General features: G+C 46.2%; 2 protein-coding genes across 7 annotated transcripts in view; one reads left to right on the forward strand and one right to left on the reverse strand.

Annotated features, from left to right (window-relative positions):
- Nucleotides 813–7,741, forward strand: LOC110397179 (serine/arginine-rich splicing factor 7-like). Of its 2 annotated transcripts, XM_021393201.1 has the most exons (9): nucleotides 813–969; nucleotides 1,398–1,578; nucleotides 1,722–1,898; nucleotides 2,812–2,886; nucleotides 3,035–3,136; nucleotides 3,621–3,674; nucleotides 5,864–5,908; nucleotides 6,530–6,565; nucleotides 7,432–7,741. In XM_021393201.1, exons 1-9 carry the CDS (start codon nucleotides 948–950, stop codon nucleotides 7,454–7,456), a joined length of 717 nt encoding a protein of 238 aa, XP_021248876.1. In that variant the 5' UTR covers nucleotides 813–947; the 3' UTR covers nucleotides 7,457–7,741. The 2 variants fall into 2 exon arrangements, with proteins under 2 accessions (XP_021248876.1, XP_021248877.1); XM_021393202.1 differs by lacking the exon at nucleotides 5,864–5,908.
- DHX57 (DExH-box helicase 57) overlaps nucleotides 9,177–17,757 on the reverse strand; it is a 30,677-nt gene continuing 22,096 nt past the window's right edge. For all 5 annotated transcript variants that reach the window (XM_021393194.1, XM_021393195.1, XM_021393193.1 and 2 more), the window contains 12 exons: nucleotides 17,405–17,521; nucleotides 17,031–17,127; nucleotides 16,143–16,316; nucleotides 15,721–15,921; nucleotides 14,416–14,692; nucleotides 13,968–14,063; nucleotides 13,786–13,869; nucleotides 13,516–13,653; nucleotides 12,686–12,760; nucleotides 12,098–12,232; nucleotides 10,921–11,121; nucleotides 9,177–10,803 (listed from right to left, as the gene is read on the reverse strand). In XM_021393194.1, the coding sequence (XP_021248869.1) occupies nucleotides 10,660–10,803; nucleotides 10,921–11,121; nucleotides 12,098–12,232; nucleotides 12,686–12,760; nucleotides 13,516–13,653; nucleotides 13,786–13,869; nucleotides 13,968–14,063; nucleotides 14,416–14,692; nucleotides 15,721–15,921; nucleotides 16,143–16,316; nucleotides 17,031–17,127; nucleotides 17,405–17,521 (1,739 nt within the window). In that variant the 3' untranslated portion in view covers nucleotides 9,177–10,659. The remainder of the gene's footprint in view (nucleotides 10,804–10,920; nucleotides 11,122–12,097; nucleotides 12,233–12,685; nucleotides 12,761–13,515; nucleotides 13,654–13,785; nucleotides 13,870–13,967; nucleotides 14,064–14,415; nucleotides 14,693–15,720; nucleotides 15,922–16,142; nucleotides 16,317–17,030; nucleotides 17,128–17,404; nucleotides 17,522–17,757) is intronic.

A 17,757-nucleotide genomic window follows, 5' to 3' on the forward strand; every position in this document is an offset into this window, starting at 1 on the left:
TTAACAGTATTGTGAGAGATGTTATATGAGAAGCATAACTTCTATGTATGAGAAGCAAAGCCTCTAAGCTTTACCTCATTACTTTTCTAATGGAGGCATCTTTACATGTTTACTTGAACAGCATCCATGGCGTATTTTTTCAGAAAGGATTCTGATGCTTGGGCTTCCCAAACCAAAAGGTTGTTTTGTGAAAGCTTTTTTCTACATCAGTTTTTGTTTTAAAACAAGAACTTTAATAGAGGGCAAGGTCTATAAAGTTACTAGGGAAAGGCAGCAGCAAGTAGCAGGTTTTAACACCGTTGTTCCCTATCTGCATTCATTACTTCGGAGCAGGAGTGTTTGGAAGAGCCTCGTTCCTTAGAATTCCTTGCAGGTCGAGAAGTAGGTGTTTCCTCTTTAGGCTTTGGCACTATTTTATGCCAACACATGATGTAGTAATCGCTGTATAGTTATTACAGAAAAAAAAAACAGCACAAACACCTTTAAAAAGCCCTGGTCCTCATTAACAAAAGGGTCTCCTTATTCCTCCTGCGGTTTATTAAGAATACTTCGAGTCAGTGAGGTTCCCGCTGATTGCTCCCAAAAGCGCTGCACGGTCCGTACCCTCCCCGGCCCAAGGCCTCCGGAGCGCTGCTGCCTGCACACGCAGAATCCGCAGCGTCTTCCACTTCCTATCCTGCCTAACAAAGCCCACCCCCCCCCCCCCCCCCCAAAAACCCCCCCCCCCCCCCCCGACCGATAAGCACTGTCCCGCGCATGCGCAGCACGGCACCCGCAGCAATCGCGAGATCTGCGCGCACGCCTGAGCAGCGGGTTCCTCCCGCCCCGCGCTCCCTAGCGACCGGAGCCCCGCCCCGGCGTGCGGCCGTTGGGGTGCGGCGCGCAGGCGCGGCGGCGGCTCCTTCTTTCTCAGGGTCGCACGCGGGGCTCGGCCTGTAGCTGGGGCGATGTCGCGCTACGGGCGTTATGGTAGGGCGGGCAGCGGCCAGGGACGGGAGGGGACGGCTCGGCGCGGGTCGGGCGCAGGCTGCCTCTGGCGGCGGGGATGGGCGGCGCGGGGAGGCTTGCCGCGAGACAAGCTGAGGAGGGAGGCGGCCGCTCTCGGGCGGGCGGCAATAAAGGAAGTCGGCGGGGAGAGGCCGGCGGGATCCGGGCGCCGCTGGTCGCCTGGGGCCGCAGAGCGGCTCTCCAGGGGGGAAGCTGGCTCTCAGGGTGACGGAGGGGCGGGCGGCGCGGCGCTGGCGGGAGCGCAGCAAAATGGAGACGGGATTAAAGATGGCGGCGCCTGCGGGCCGTGGGGGGAGGGGCGGCCGCGCCGCGTGCGCGTCTCGTGCCCGGCGCTGCGCCTGCGCGCTGCCGCTCGCGCGCCCCTGCTGACATGGCCGCTTTCTCCGCAGAGACCAAGGTGTACGTGGGGAACCTGGGCACGGGCGCAGGCAAAGGCGAGCTGGAGAGAGCCTTCAGCTACTACGGGCCGCTGAGAACCGTGTGGATCGCCAGGAACCCGCCGGGGTTCGCCTTCGTGGAGTTCGAAGACCCGAGGGATGCTGAAGATGCTGTGCTCGGCCTCGATGGGAAGTACGTGTGTGCTAAGACCCCTTAGCTATAATGTCAGCAGAACCTGAACTCGTCGTCCTGCAGCCATCAGCAGTATCGGCGCCTGTGAAATGGGAGGAGGGCGGAAAAGCATCGCAGTGACTAACAAGCGCTGTGTCTTGCAGGATAATCTGTGGCTCCAGGGTTCGAGTGGAAGTGTCGACGGGCATGCCCCGTCGCTCCCGTTACGACAGGCCTCCTGCGCGGCGCCCCTTTGACCCCAACGACAGATGCTACGAGTGTGGTGAGAAAGGCCACTATGCCTATGACTGCCATCGCTACAGCCGCCGGAGGAGGAGCAGGTACGGGTGGGATGGAGCGGCGGGGTTGCTTCGCCGGTTCACTTTGTGTAGAGCTTCTTAGCAAACAAAAAGCCAGTTTTAACTCTTAATGTTGTAAGTCAACAGGTGTATATCACAATATGTTGCTAATACATATCAAATGTTGCTATCTTAATAATCAACCTGGTCAAAACCTTTCAGGTTTCTTCGTTTGAGTCAGTCGCCTTGATTCAGAATGTCACGAGCCTTAAGATTTCATGCTGAGGCGCCTTGCAAATCCGACACTTAAGATCCTCCTAGACCTTGAGGTGATCAGCATAAGAGGCCAGATCCCCTCGAGCCATCTCCACCTAGCTCCACCTTATTCTTTAAGGGCAGAAAATTTGAGACGGTGACCGCCGTAACAGTAAATTTGGCTTTCAATTGGGGCCCCCCCCTCCGGTTTAGAAAGAGGAACACCAGATTGACCACATTCCCAGCTAGAAAAATCTTCTTGCGTCAATCAAGCCTCACCCTGGCTCATTGGGCTGTCAGTTTGATCGTCGTTAGATTGAAGAGAACACCTAGATGCAGCGATCGGCTATAGATACTTCTAGATCGTCTAGATCTGCTAGACCTTGGGCCAAAGAGGGTCGACCTGCAAACTTGCAAGGTTTATTTTAAATACGCATTACAGTATTTTTTTATTCTAATGTAATTCTGCAATGTAATTCAGCTTTTAACATTTTTCTAGGTAGTAAAAATGCTCAAGACAAGTAGGCCCAGGCATTTTTTCCAACTGACAGATGCTAGTGGTGTGGTTTTGTTTTGTTTTTTTTTTTTCTGTTTTTTTTTTTCTTCTTAGTTGTCTGAAAGTTTTGACTTCAGCAGGGCCTCTCGTGCAGTGATGGCTGAGGCTGTTTTCTGATACGTGTTTTCTCTAACCTAAAACCAGGTCCCGGTCTCGATCCCGCTCCAGGTCCCGAGGAAGAAGGTATTCTCGGTCACGCAGTCGAAGTCGCGGTAGGAGGTAAGATTTCAACTGTTGTGGGCTTGCTGTTTATCTGTTCGTTTTACTGTTTTTACTTCTCTCTTCACCTTGGGAAGGACACCCCTTCATGTCCTCTGTGAAAGATGCCTTTTGGTAGTTTCTGTTATTGTTTTTTTTTTTTTTGTAGGTCAAGATCAGCTTCCTACCGCAGGTCCAGGTCAATCTCTCCTCGTAGGTATAGATCATTTTCACCTCGCAGATCACGGTCTGGCTCTTTAAGGAGATCAAGGTATGCGTTACCTGTGAAGCTGTGAGCTCCCAACACTGTTGGAAGGAATGTAATTGTTGGAATTAGTGTTAAGTGTACATTTTTCTGCAGTCCACAGTGTTGATAGGAAGCTTCATGGAGTGAAATCCCACAGCTCATCTGAACATTTCTTCTGAAGTTAAAAACTCATGCTTGTGAATTGAAAACTGCAGTTTCTGATGGTTTTTTCATGCTGTACTGAAATGAAGGTTGTGATTTTGATCTGTGGTTAAGGCTTTCTACTTTGTCTTAAGTGATATAGAGAGTAATGACATTTAGTTGTAGCAGCGGGATTTCATATGAGGGTGATACTACTGGCCAAATCTACTGCATATTTCTAGTAATACTGTCAGTTTTGTAGAAGTAACTTAAGAAACTTGTTATTTGCGTCATCCTGATGACTTTGGAGAACTGTGCTGAAGGATTGCAGCTGTATAGTAGCTGATCTTTCACTGCTCTTTTCTAGATCTAGGTCCAGATCACGCTCAAGGTCTCGATCTGTTGTATGGCCTCGAAGCAGGTAAAGTGCTTGTTCTAATTTCTTCTAGTGGAGAGCAGTTGAAGACCTCTCTCTCTTTATCCCTTTTTTTATCCCCTCCCCTGGCAGGGACTAGAAGGTTATGCAGCACAGCAATATTTGCACTTCTCATAGCCCTTTCTGCAGACCATGGGATTGTTTCTTGTAATACGTAAGCTTGCTTTAGTCTGTGGCTGCATATATTATGCTTAGAGCCATAAGTGAAGTATATTTGTGATTTATGTTCAGTGGAGAGAAGCTTAGAAAGCTCTTTGTTGGTTATGCTTTAACTTGTATCTTGCGGGAAGTGTTGCATAGCTTTTTTTCTCATTGTACTTTTTAAGTCCCATATACTGAATATAAGCAGTGAGAGGATTCATACTATGAACTCAGCTCTAGTTTACCACTTACCGTTATTGTAGAATGGGTGAAGAGGTGAGACAGGCTTCGTTAGGACTTGCACACTGAGCCCTTAAGGGATGGTGGTTGTTGGTTACTCCTAGAGCTGTCCTGACGCACTGCTGCTACGTGCTAGGGATGCAGGAGATGACCAGCCAGGTGCAGCTTGCAGGCTGCTGTAGAGTGGGGATGCTGCTGTGTTGCTTGGTGACTTCTGCTTCTGGAGTGATCCAGTTCCTACAGAGGAGATGTTTGATGCTTTCTGAAATGCTGATTTCATATGTCTGCAACTGCAGTGGTGAACTATGGTGTAGTTACAGACTAGAATTACAGAAACATTGTTTGAAGGGTAAATGGTCCTGCTTCTAGAGCCTCTGATTGGCAGTCCTTATGTTGATGTGCCTCTTGGCAAAGCCTCATTTCAGTGTTTGTAGTAAGATAATTATGCTCTTGTAAGCTGCTTTTGTGTTATTGACCAAAGCAAGTTGTGCTCATGCTACAAAATACACATTCTGGGTAGATGTAAAGAACTCTGTTCTGTGGAGCTTGGAGGCAACAAGAGAACTGCTGGTTACAGTGTTAACTACTTATATCATACAGATAATGGCTCAGTATAACGAGCAGGAAGGTTTAAAAGCAATTGTACCTAACTATTTAACTTAGGCTAACAGTATCCACATAGTGCTTTTGTGAAATGATAGGTGAGGTAAAAGTGACTGTAAACATCTGCAGACAAAAAACAAGAAAATCTTTTTCCTGGAGAGTCAGGATTCAGCAGTGTTATGTTACTGAATATCAGAAAGCTTCATGTTCCAGTTCTTAAAAAGAAGTAGCTAAAACAGCATTGTAATGCTGTAATGGAAAGTACAACAGTAACAGCGGGGTGGCACAATCCTAGGCTGCAGTGAATGAGGATAAACCCAAATGTAGCAGCCATGGTCTCAGAAACAAAGGGAGAAAACCTGCTTACCTTTGGAAAGCCTCAGGTACGCAGAGATCTCCAGTGGGATCCCCTCACCTCCACTGCCAACCCTTAAATGAGGTCTGGGAAGGGGAGGCTCCTGGCTCCACCTCTTCCGGTCACTCAGGAGCATTGCTTGCACCTGAGCTCCCCCTGGGTTGGCCCAGGGGCCAGGGTTCAGGCTGTGACAGCATTTCGGGTATATGCATGAATGCATATATTATGTCCTAAGAAGCACAGCCAACACTTGAGTACATGTATTAATGTGCAAAATGGATGAGGAAAGTCTTTGCATTAGATCTCAACCCATAAGGTGACTCAAGAATAGTTTACAAATTATGAAGTCTTTGTAGCCGCATATATAACGCAACTAAAACTCTCTTAAGTGGGATAGCGAATGAAAACTGTGTACTTTACTTGAATAAAAGTGGCATTGAGAACTGAAGAATGCATCAGCTCTTTAGCACATGGCTGATTCATCTCCTGATGTGACCTTTAATTAAAAGCTTATCTTAATGACACTTGTAACTATTCTTCCTTTTGTGGAAAGGATACCGGGGTGGGTGGGGCTTCTGTGTTGTAGAAGGGGTAGCCAAAGCTTTGCTGGGGAGCTTCTTGCGTGTGTTCTGTTGCTTCCTGACAAGTGGAGTCTCTGGAATAAGAGCTTAAGGATTCTTCAGCAGTGTCAAGAAGAAGGGCCACCAGAGCGGGGCGTTCCTCTCTGGTTTGTGATGCTACGTAGTATGAAATTGCTGTTGCTGGTTAAGCTAACTTTCATTGTGTGTGCATGCCACTGGCTGCTTTGCTGAGCTTTATTTTTCTCCTGTTGTAGGTCTGGGTCCCATGGTAGATCTAAATCTGGCTTACCTGCTAAAAGGTGAGCGTATGAACACAACTAGCACTCAGTAATTTTTTTTTTGGTCATGAGTCCAAATCTTTTTGGACCAGTATCTCAGTTGCATGTAGAAGAGTCTCTTTTAATAATGGTTTTTTTTTAACGTATTTTTAATATATATATTTTAAGTAACTTCTGTTTTCTGTAGCTGATTCTTGTGGGTTGGTCCACAATTCTTCCAGAAGGATTGTAGATATTAAGCTCTTGTCTAACCCATGACTATGATGGCAAAGTATTTTGGCAGGATTTGGGGCACATCTTGCCCCCTCCCTCTGTTCTCAGTCCTGTCTTTTCTTCACTTGATTCTCTACTCCTGCTTTGCAGGATGACTGCTGTCACTTTATAGCTGCTTTGAAGCTATGGTAGCTTTCTACTGAGGGCTTCAGCTTTTAGCAATTTCCTCTCTCAAATGCAGCTTCTTGCTTAAAGTAAGCCTCCAAATTGGGCATACTTGCTATCAGCAGCATTAAGGGTGGTATCTCTGTTGTACACAAAAAATACCAGACGGTTTTTACTGCTCTAAAATGGTCAGAAGCGTTGATTTGAGTGTGTGGAAGTGAGTTACTACGTGAAGAGTTACATTGCTTTTTCTTTCTTTTGCAGTCGCTCAAAGTCCAGATCACCATCTCCAAAGAGAAGGTAGGAATAAAAAGTAGAGCACACCATGTGATTACATGGAACTAGTGTCTGTAGTGCTTGCTACAAAAGTTGACTTCTGCAAAAATAAAATCTTGAACTTCTTTCCTTGTGAATTATTAGCGTGAATTTGCATGGGTGTTTCCATGGGTGTTTTCTTCTGTGAGTCAGAAGCTTATAACAAGGCTGTTTCTAGAAAAGAACTCTAATGTAGGTGTCTTGTGTCCACTTACTGTTGTTACGTGGAATCCTCTAACGTAATCTAGTTCAATGAAACTTGGAAAGGACAACAGAAAATACAAATAATGGAGGAAACAAAATGGCTCCGAGCACAGCTGGAAAAGGGCTGATAAAGTAGGAAGCAAACCACCAATATTTGGCAGGATTCAGTTCTTCTTGGTGAATCTTCACAGTTTGTGCTTAACTCAGGTTCACAGCTGCACGCTGAAGTAAGAAAGAAGCAACTTCCTCTGTGTAACCAGGGATGTAGATGGATAGTGGAATTGTGGTAGGCTGACCTACAGACTCAGGGCTAGCTCCAAACTGGAGACGTGTAGATTACAGCCCACCTTCACCTTGGCAGATAAGAATCCACCTGTGCATGGCTGGAGACTCACAGGTGCTTTCCTTGAGCAAGCTCCTTGTCTTACCCTAGGTATCATAGCTGGCTCTTATTTCAACTGGCCCTTTCACCTTTCAAGCTGCAACTTATATGATATAAAATCTAACACTTCTAATACACGTGAGCTGCAAATGAAAAGTGAATAAAGGCAGTCTGGGGGAGTGGTTCCCAAACAGGGGGTAGCATGCATGTTTTCTGTTGGTTTGGCCGTAGGAGTTGTCCTTACTCCTTTTTATTTCTCTTTCAGTCATTCACCATCAGGAAGCCCTTGAAGGAGGAATGCACATCCTGAAAGAATGGATTCAAGTTAAAAGGTTAAAGTCTAAGAAGAAGATTTATTTTGTTTACATTATTATAAGGGATTTTGTGGTGTCTTTATAAACGCAAGGGCTTAGTCCTAGAAGGTTGTTTCTATTACCTAACAACAGGCATGAATTTGGATCTTTTAAAAGTAGACTAATGCAAAACTCCTTTGTTGTGTTAATGTTCAGTGATCTGGAAATATAGGGCTTTTTGTATTTGGTGCATTGAAATAAACAGTGCATTTCTAACTAAGAGATGCTTTGTGCTAACCCTGCTGCTCGTTACTAGTTGGGTGGCTAGAGCAGGTCACTGAGCTGTCTCACAGGAGGCAGGCTGTCAGGGACGGAGACACAAGGAACACGTGACTTCTGGTCCTTCTTTCCTCTCCATTAAAGGACCAATGAACTCAGCGTTCTTGGAATAATTCTGGGATGTAAACCATTGAAGTAACTAGCTTTAGAATTCTTGTTTTGTATTCCAGTTGTCCAAATAGTTAAAAGTACTACTATTCTGGGGGAAGGGAGTGATGTTTATGATAAAGTGGACGAGCCAGTGCAGAAGAAAATGCATGTAGGTAGTCCTCTTAGGAGGAAAAAAACCTTTCCTTACAGACATCTTTGCTCCTCTGTCAGGGGTTGGTTGGTTGGGAGGCAGCTCCCATGAAAGAGATGAGTGATGGAACACAAGTGTTCCACCTAAAACTGGGAGCACTGCTGGAGGGGGTGGGATGCTCTTCCCAGTCACGAACACCAGCACTGCTGCTTTGTTCAGTCAGTCACCTGGATTTCGTGTGGTTCGTGTCCTGTTAGAGACAGACTGCCTCCTGGGGAATTCAGATGCAGCTCAGCAGTAGTGGTGAGAGTTTGCCCTGTGCTTTGGGGGGTGTGTAGCAGCTGGGATCTGGCTTTTCCTCCTCCAACCTACCTGGGGCATGGGAAGGGCTTTCCAGCCCTTGGTGTGCTGTAGCTGTTCAAAACAGCTGTAAAACTGGCACTGGGGAAATAGAGATGTTACACAGGGGGGCGATGGTTACCAGCATAAAAGTGTGCCTGAGATGCATATAATGGTGTTTAAAGCTATTGCACTGTCTGTGTATGAATGCCCTAGATCTCTGTAAAAGTAAAAAAAAAAAACAAAAAAACACATAAACTGAGATTATACCTTAACAAAAGAAGTCACCGCTTCACTAAGATGAAGTAAGTTGTACTGTATAAAGGCTTTAGCACATCCACACATCAGCCCAGAGCAGCCACCTTCTGCTAACGGGAGTAATAAAGGTAATAAAGATAGAACAGGTTGGTGCCTCCGAGGGGCTGTCAGCTGGGGGGCCAGGAGGAGAGGGGAGGGGGCACTTCCACATCCAACCGCTCCTACAGTAAGGTGGCATGGCAGCCCAGGAGGTGCTTGTAAAGGAGGGAGGAGGGAAACAAGGGGCATGCTTGCAGCTCATTACCTGCACAGATGTGCTTTATTCTTGCCTCTAGCTTCCTTTATTCTGCCACCATGCAAGGCACTAGAATGTTCTACGAGTGCTCCCTGCAGTGGGTTGGATGCTTCTAAATACAGCCCGTAGCATCCCCTGCTGCCCTTGTCCCCTCACCTTTGCTTCGGGACTTAGCATTAAATAGGTAGAAAATAATCCAGCAGAACTTCCTTGAGCACTAGTTTCCATCCAAAGCACCGCACTCCTTGATGGTTGCAAAGTCATTTTATTGAACATTTTGGAAGTGTACAAAAGTTGAAAGTGAGAAATGGGATCTGTTCCTATTGCACTCTACAGCCAACCTGTATGCAGCTGCTGTTTGGTGACCCTGAACAGGAGAGACTGCCAGCTCCACACAGAAGCAGCGTCACTTCTGTTGGTGCCACTTCATACACCTAATGGCTGCACGGTCTTGACAACACAGTGAGAATTCTGCTGAAGTGCTCTAAACTTCCCACAAGAGCAGTAGGCTTGAAGCAGCTCTTTGCCAGACCTCAGGAAAACCAAGCAGCAGCCTCCAGGACGCAGCTACAGAATATAGTGCTACTGTTGACGCATTCTCTTGCTGGCATCAACAAAGTGTAGGGGGAGGGTACAGAGAGCCTTCTGCGGCTCAGCATAGTGCAGAGCCTGTCCTATCGTAGCAGCAGTCAGCCTTAGTACAGCTTTATGCCCTTTTTCCTCACTGCTTCTACACAGAACTGTTCTCTTGAGAAATGCCCGCCTCTGCTGATTCCTCAGCTTGAAGGCTGCTTGTAGGCAGGTCGGGTGGCAGAGATTGTGTTTGCTCTTTCTACCACAGATGTCAGCAAAGTCAGCTGTTATTTGCAGCTGCCATTACATCAAGCAGTTCAGCTGCTGTAACACTGAACATGACAAACCAGCAGTGTGATAAAGGAAGCAGTACTGTTTCATTTCTTATTGCCGCTTTCACGCTTGTCTGTTAACAGTGCTTCCCCAGAGCAAGACTGGCTAAAAGTCCCTCCCCTCCCCCCAGAAAACAGTGGTACCATGGTGGCAGGAGGAATAGCACCTCCTAGAAGAGTTTAACAACCCGCAGTACATTCACCCAGCGATGTCATTTTTAGTGAGCTACCACAGTCCCTCTCTGCTGCGTTCCACAGTTAGGAGGCCTGAAAAGCCCTTCTTTCAGGGGAAGTACCCACTTCTTTCTGCAGTAATATGTCTAAACCACAGCACTCTGCTGATCCAGCAAGTTAGTCCAACCGAACTCTTACAGTCAGTCTTCCTTTTTAAGGGCTTTGGGTTAAACTAAGCAAATCACTTCCTGCTCAGACGAGACCAGCTACCTCAGTGAACTCTCGGTCAACATGTAGAATTGAGTTTAAACCAATTTAAGAGCAGATTAAAAGCAGCAGCTGTATAGCATTTTTGTGACCAAAACCCCTTACTGCAAATGTATGGTTTCAGAGAAAAACGCGTTCTAAGAGTTGGTTTTTATTCCTCCTGCAAAATGTGCCATTTTCCTGTTTGTTTCCTACTGTCCGGCATGCTGTTAGCAACAGGCAAGCTCTCTGCAAACTGTCAAAATAAAAACCCACACCAGCCAATAGCATCACTGCCAGCTTGGTCTTCCAGAGATCAGCACCATATTCTGAGACAACAGGTACATGAAGACACTGATGTTACCTGGTCTGTTCTCAGGCATTAGCAGGTAATGTCTTTACGTTACTGTGTGGTCACAAGCTTTACAATCATACCGATGATCCGAGACCCACGGGGGCACATGCATAAATCCATGCTGGGATTCTTGATTTTATCCTGCAGCAACTGGTCAAGTTCGCAGCGCAGCTCTTTCACCAGCTCAGCCACCTAGCATGCACAGTACAGCACAGAGGTGAGCATGAAGCTCTGGGCACGCACCTCCCCCATTTCAAACGGGCTCACGCGCAGAGATGCGCAGCGCGCCCAGCGTTACCCCTTCATTACCTGGTGAGAGGCAGCCACAAACCGTATCCACCCGTCATCGAGAGAAATGACAAACTCTCCCTTCTGCAGCTGCATGTGGACCTGCCCGCCTCCCAGCAGGACCAGCGGATACACTGACACCATGCTGCAGTCTCGAATGAACACGCGGCTGGTCTTGATCTTCTCGTGGTACACCAGGTAGGGGCTCTCAAAGTGCCTGGTCTGCAGTGGCAGAGCCCAAAAGATTGTGGTTAAACACAAAGAAGGCGTACACCATCCCCCTTACGGCGTCACCTCTTACTGCCTGCTTGGGCCAATACAGGATTGCCTGCCTCTTGTAGGGCTGCAAGGAGCAGCAAATGTGCCCGCATGTTTCACAAACTCTCCAGGCCAAGACGGCTGCTATCAACTTTACCTGTTATCCCTGCTCCTTCCCACTCTGCAGTGAGCGTGTCACAAATCAGCTAATGATCAGCTAATGATCAGCATTTCAGCTAATACCAGTGTTGCCTCATGGCCCCCAGCTCTCCTTTCCACACTGGAGATTTTCACGTGCATACTCTTTATGCTCTTCGAAAAGCAAGAGTGACAAACAGTTCAAAGCCTTTAAAACCCCATTTTGCAGTTAATGATAAAAACCCCACACTTGAAGCAAGTAATTTACAACCTGGAAAAGCACAGAACCATCAGATATGGAGGCAGACCTCATTAGGTAAGTGCTACCATCTATCATGCTAATGAGAAGAGCTCTTATCTAAAAATGACCATTAAGATAGAAAGGAAATTAACTGAGCTTTGAGGACCCGTGAAGAAACAAATCTTTCATCAGATTATTTCCCACTACATAACATCTTGGCCTGAGGAGGGGTTGGCTCACCTATAGGTACAAAGGCACTGTGCGTGCACGCCATCTTAACAGCATGGAGAAGCCGGGGAGCACTGCAACTGCATTTTTGTGTGCAGCTTTGCAGACACAGCAGAATAATGACGGGGGGTGGGGGGGGGCCACTTTGTCTTCTAATTCTACTCCCGAGGGTGGAGTTTAACTCTGCGCTCAAGAGCAGTACACCATTATTTATCAGCCTACAGGGAGACTTCAATCATGAAGAATTTTTCTTAAGCTTCGAAAGGGATCCTCACTTCTCCAGGTGATTTCTTTTTTAATAAAAGAATGGTTGAAGGAAAAAAAGATTCTGACCTGGTAATTCACAGATGAAGGGTGAATGTGAACATAGCCATCATTTTTTGTAACAAACTTCAACTCTTCTGCTTTGGGTTGCATTTTGACAGCTCCTGTACTGGTCTTCTGATATTTGCCCTCTGGCTTTTTCACCTGTATGGTGTAAGACAAAAAGCTACAAAAATCTGCTGTACCAGAACGCTGAATCTACTTCTATAACTTATGTTTTAATTTTATCAACAACAGAGATACTGAAGTAGTAAACAAGTCACTAGAGACAGATGCTATACTGCAGGTGCTGTCGGTTTGTTTGTAGTCACTGTCTTCTAAATAGTTGTAATTTACAGTAGGTTCTTAAAAACATTTGCTGCTGACATTTATGTGGCACGAAAAAAACTCTAGTAACAGCAGTGGTATCAAGCAATGCAAATGGGAGTTCAGCAGCCTGGCTCTGGCACAACAAGCAGCAAGCTTTGGCAACCTGAAGCAGGCTGCAGTCCATCACAGTCAGCCCATGGTGAATGCCGGCAGCGCAGATGTGCTGCGTAACAGCAGCACTCTGAATGGAACACATCAGCTTCAAAGAGTGAAAGAGCATTCTTTTACCTGGACAACGTTGGGATACAGCGCAGCACACAACATAGCTGAGATCAGCTTGATGTTCTCCGCATTTGAATTTGCCTATGAAATTAATAGACACGTTAGGTATACTGCGGGTAAGTCAAAAGATAAAGCCCTGCTTCTGGAATGGGTCCACTGCTGAAACTGGTTTCTTTTCCTAGCTGCACTGCTGTGTCATACAGAGAAGGACCAGTTACTGGTCCTAAGGTCTCAGGCTAGGCAGAGGTGCTGCCCAATAGCTATTTGGAGCAAAATGGACACCAACTATCTCATCTTTCCCCTGAGTCTGGCTACAAACCAGGGAAAGAAAGCACACGTTGCCCCACCATACGTGAGACACTACGGCTACCAAGCCCTTATCATCCCACCACATAGCCCCAGGAGATCTCTGGCTCAGCAGGTACTGCTTTCTGAGGATTGTCTGCAATGCTGAAGTATTTCACTGGCTGCTCTGTAACGTAATTCCATTCCCAAAATAAAGCCTGCACTAGTGCCAACATTCAGTGCAGTCCATGAATCAGACTCGTGTCTTTCCAGCACTTGCTGCTGCCACGCGTGCCGGGCCAGCAGCATTTCACTTTCTCAGAACACACTGCTGTGTCAGTCTCATCTCCACATCTGGTCCTGTTCTTGGGCACATACGGTCTCAAGTAATTGAGGCTAATACCATTCATGGAGGAAGAACTTAACGGGTGAGGAGGTGGTTTGTTGCAAGGCTGTGTCCAGAAGCCCACCAGGCTAGAGCTAACAGCTGGCATTCGGGCCGCATCAAAAGCTGCAGCATCTGTTCAGAGCACCAACATGCTGCAAATTACCTCTTCTCCCGTGGCATCCAAGACACCATCGCCTCCCTGGGACCACTTCCTCTCAATGTCCCTGGCTCTTAACCCCTCCTTCACAAACCCAATGTCGGAAAGCAGCTCTGTGAACTGTCTTTTCAGACTGGCAATTTCCTGCAAAGAAAGAAAGGTCTGTGATGTGAGACCCAGAGGCAAGAGGGCCAACAGTTCGCTCAGTTGAGGCACCAGAACTCTGCCTTGGCGCCCTCAACCAGTCCCCGCACGAGACCACAAAAACTCACTTACCTGAAGAACTCTTCCTGATAAGAAGTTCTCCCTGCAATAGTTGTAGCTTGCCTGAGAGCCCTCTTTGGTACTTAAACGCCATCCCTAATTGAAAAGACAAGGACAAACCTTAAATAAAGCATCACGGCTTGAATTCCAGTACGTCACAAACTTCTGACAAAGGCTAATGATTTTTAGCTCACCTTATAGGCCTGGAGGAGAGCCAGATAGTCGCTGTTTGCTACCGCAAAGTCCAACTTCTTTTTGTTTGCTTCTTCCCTTTTATCCCATGGGGACACCTAGAAAGGCAGGAACAGATTAATCTCACAGTGTAGCTGCTTCTTATAGTCACTTTCAATCTTTTTACTAAATCTGGACAAAACGGACTGGCTGCACTTAATGTTCAGATTAACCATAATAACTGTTGTTTCTATGCTTACTTATAAATAATATTTGTGTCACTGCTGCGTGATTTTCATCATCTACTTATAACGACTCTTCTAATGAGCACTGCATTAAGCGTATAAACAAGGGAGGCTAAAAAGGAGAATAAAAATACTCGAGTGTAGTATGCTGCAGGTTACAGCAGCATTCACTGCTGTATGAAAACGTCTTGCTTTCAAAGCTGGAAGCATGATTAAGAATACTTACGAAGGGTGACTTAAAAGCCAGACTGGCTGCTATTGTGAGTGCAGGATCCAGGCAGCGGAAGATGGTGCCGAACAGCATTAGTTTGCCAATCCTGACATCAACAGGCAGGGAAGCCAAGTGATATCCTAGAGGAGTGAGCTTTTCATCTGGAGTTAACGCTCCCAAGTCTTGTAGCCGCAGCTTTGATGCCCGCAAAGACTCAGTTCTAGGGGGCTCAATTAGTCGTGATAAGACAGAGTGAAGACTCTGTGCAGAAAACATCTCCAGAATCTTAATTCTTAAGGAGGGAACAGAAAAATTGAAATTAGAAAAAGGCAGCTTAGTTTCCACAGACTGTTTACAAGGGTGGATAGTGAGAGGACAAGGGGGAATGGTTTTAAACAGAGACGGGGGAGGTTTAGGTTAGGTATTAGGAGGAAGTTTTTCACTCAGAGGGTGGTGACGCATTGGAACAGGTTGCCCAGGGAGGTTGTGGATGCCCCGTCCCTGGAGGCATTCAAGGCCAGGCTGGATGTGGCTCTGGGCAGCCTGGTCCAGTGGCTGGTGACCCTGCACAGAGCAGGGGGGTTGAAACTAGATCATCTTTGAGGTCCTTTTTAACCCGGGTCATTCTATGATTTTATGATTCCTAAATAGCAAGCATTCATCAAAAATAGAGAAAATTACTTTCAAGAACACGGTCCCTTGAAGAGGTTCTGTAAAGAGTGATTAAAGTCAGGAAGCCATAGGAGGATGGCTTACCTCCATCCAGCCCCACAGTCTGGAAGAACAGACTCTTATTTACCACACAAGGTTTTAAAATGAAGTTTTCACTGTAAAAATATTTTTTCTTCTTTTGTTTCCTTTTTGTATAAAGGGGTGCACAGAGTGAGGCAGGAACAAGAAGGCCTCTTCATTTAGTATTGGTGTGATGGCAGTGTTGGATTCAGGTTGCAGAGTTATTGCACTGTGTTGCCCAGCAACTCCAAGGGAGAATTTGGCATAGAGAGACAAACACCTGCTGTGCATCCAGAGCACAGGAATGCAAGTATCTTTCACAGGGGGTGGGAGATGTTTTTCTTAGTGCCAAATAAGAGGTAAGCACTGTGCAGAAGGATTGGGAGATCTGGGACACAGTACGCTTAGATCTTTGGATGCAGAGAGACTGTGATAGTGACATCAAGAGAACCTGAAACCTCCAAAGCAAGTTTCTTGGTATTGTGATGCTACTGAAGGAACTAAATTCCTTAATTTCAGATGGGTCCTGCTGTAGACAGAGGACGTTCTACAGTAGCTCTTTCAGGTAACACAGGAACAACAGCTCACCTTAGACAAAGCTGCTCCAAGGGCACTCTTTGTATTTCTGGTAACTGCTGTTTTATGAGCTGATGGTTATAGTGATGGCTACTGAAAAGGTGAAAGCAGACACCTGAGGCTACGCGGCCTGCTCGTCCCTTCCTTTGCAGAGCATTGGCCCTGGACACAAACGTGTCTTCCAGACTTTCCATTCCTTTGCTTGGGTCATATCTGCAGAAGAGCAAGAAACAGGCTTATATTCATGGGTGCAGGGTGAACAAGCTAGAGCTCAAGCAGACAGATGCTGCCAACCTCTGTATGGACCCAGTTCCCACCCCCGCAGCTGGATCTGGGTCCAGACTGGCTCCCCCACCTCCTAGCAGCGTTCTGCAGATCAAGCTCCTTCACATTCTTTCCAGCTCTTTGCACAGAGCAGAAATGAATCCCAGTACCTTTTCTCTTTCATTTTTCCGGAATCAATCACATAGACCACATCATCAATGGTGACAGATGTTTCTGCAATGTTGGTAGAGATGATGATTTTGATAACTCCTGCAGGAGGCCGGAGGAACACAGACTGCTGCTCTTCACTGGACAGTGAAGAATGAAGTGGATAAACAACACACCTGGAGGAACAGTACGAGAACATGCTCAGCACATCTCTGCTTTTTCCCTCCTGGGAACAGTCTGCCTGCGTGCACTCTTGCACTCCTAGTACCAGACACTGCACAGATTTATGCAAAAAAGAGCAAACCTCTCTGCCATATCAATTTTAAGACATGTTCTAAAGGAAGGTGGAGAAGTTTGCAGAAGGGACAGGTCTAAGAATGGAGCTGAAAAAAAATTCTGTCTCCTGTGAACAGTCTAGAATGTTCAATTTATAATGCCAGATTGGAAAAAATAACTCCAGTCAAGGCATCTGTGTAACTACTGTTTAGTCAAGGAGATCCAGTTACATCTCCACATAACAATCTGTGGTCAAATACAACCACAGTAACAGCTGGAGGCTTTTCAGGAGACCTTCTGAAAGAGAACAATAGCTGAGGTGAAGTTTTCAACAGTCCAGTGGATCACATGGAGAGCAAAGTGGAGAAACTCATCACTAGGATCTCTGGGAACTACCACAGGTAACAAAATTGACACCTTTCAAACTTCTGAGATGAGAAGAAAAAACGAACAGAGCAAGACAGTAGAATAGGAATTACCTTGACTGGGTCATATCACAAACTCACATATTTAATAAACTTTATTTGTCCTTTGATAAAGGCAGGCTTTGTGCTGGAAGCTACTCATTTTTTTTAAATGGGTAAAGATACCACTTAGGAGTTTTTCTGCCTTACCTCTTGCTGTGCCTGTTATTAAAAAGGGCATTAGACTGGAGCTGCTCATAAAGCATCTTGATTTCTGCTAGGCCAGGCAAAAATATCAACACAGCACCTAAATACATCAATTAAAAAAAACAATCAGTCAACAATCAGTGCAGAAGGCCCAAGGGAAAACTCCAGCTCTCTTTTACAGTTATTGTACAAAAAGCATACAGACTGCAACAACTTCTCACCAAAGAGTTTCCAAAGTAGACAATTCTCATCCTCCCCATCCTATACACGAGGGCTTTTGTTACTCAGAACTTTGAACACAAAACATTATCCTGAGGCTGTCCACAAGCACACAATCTCTGTGCATCTACCTCTGTTCATCTCTCAGTGTGAGATACCTGGGGGGTATGAATGTTTGCCATCAACTATCCACTCCAGCAAGGCTTCAATTAATTCCAGATTAACTTTGTCCAAGTCCATGACAGACATTGTTTTCAACACTGCCTTGTTAACTCCTGGGGAAAAAGAAAGAAACAACACAGTTAAGTTCATCTCCCATAAAATACAAGTGCTGGATACAACAAACCAGCGTGGCCGCATAAACACGCACACCTCAGCCTAAACAGCACCTGGTTTATACCAGACAGAGGCAGCCTCATAAGTCACTCAGTCTGTTACTTTTTCCCTCCGTGCTTTCCCTCTCTTCCAGCTCTTCCCTTCTTTTCTCATACCTTATCAGGGTTCACATTTG

The sequence above is a fragment of the Numida meleagris genome, chromosome 3 (genome assembly GCF_002078875.1).
Source record: "Numida meleagris isolate 19003 breed g44 Domestic line chromosome 3, NumMel1.0, whole genome shotgun sequence".
NCBI classification, from domain to species: domain Eukaryota; kingdom Metazoa; phylum Chordata; class Aves; order Galliformes; family Numididae; genus Numida; species Numida meleagris.

Excerpts from the sequence above, each read along its gene's own strand:
- LOC110397179 (XM_021393201.1), top strand. The coding sequence starts at position 948 with ATGTCGCGCTACGGGCGTTATG. Across the intron at positions 970-1,397 it reads GTCGCGCTACGGGCGTTATG|AGACCAAGGTGTACGTGGGG; the intron begins GTAGGGCGGGCA and ends CTTTCTCCGCAG. Across the intron at positions 3,137-3,620 it reads GGCTCTTTAAGGAGATCAAG|ATCTAGGTCCAGATCACGCT; the intron begins GTATGCGTTACC and ends GCTCTTTTCTAG.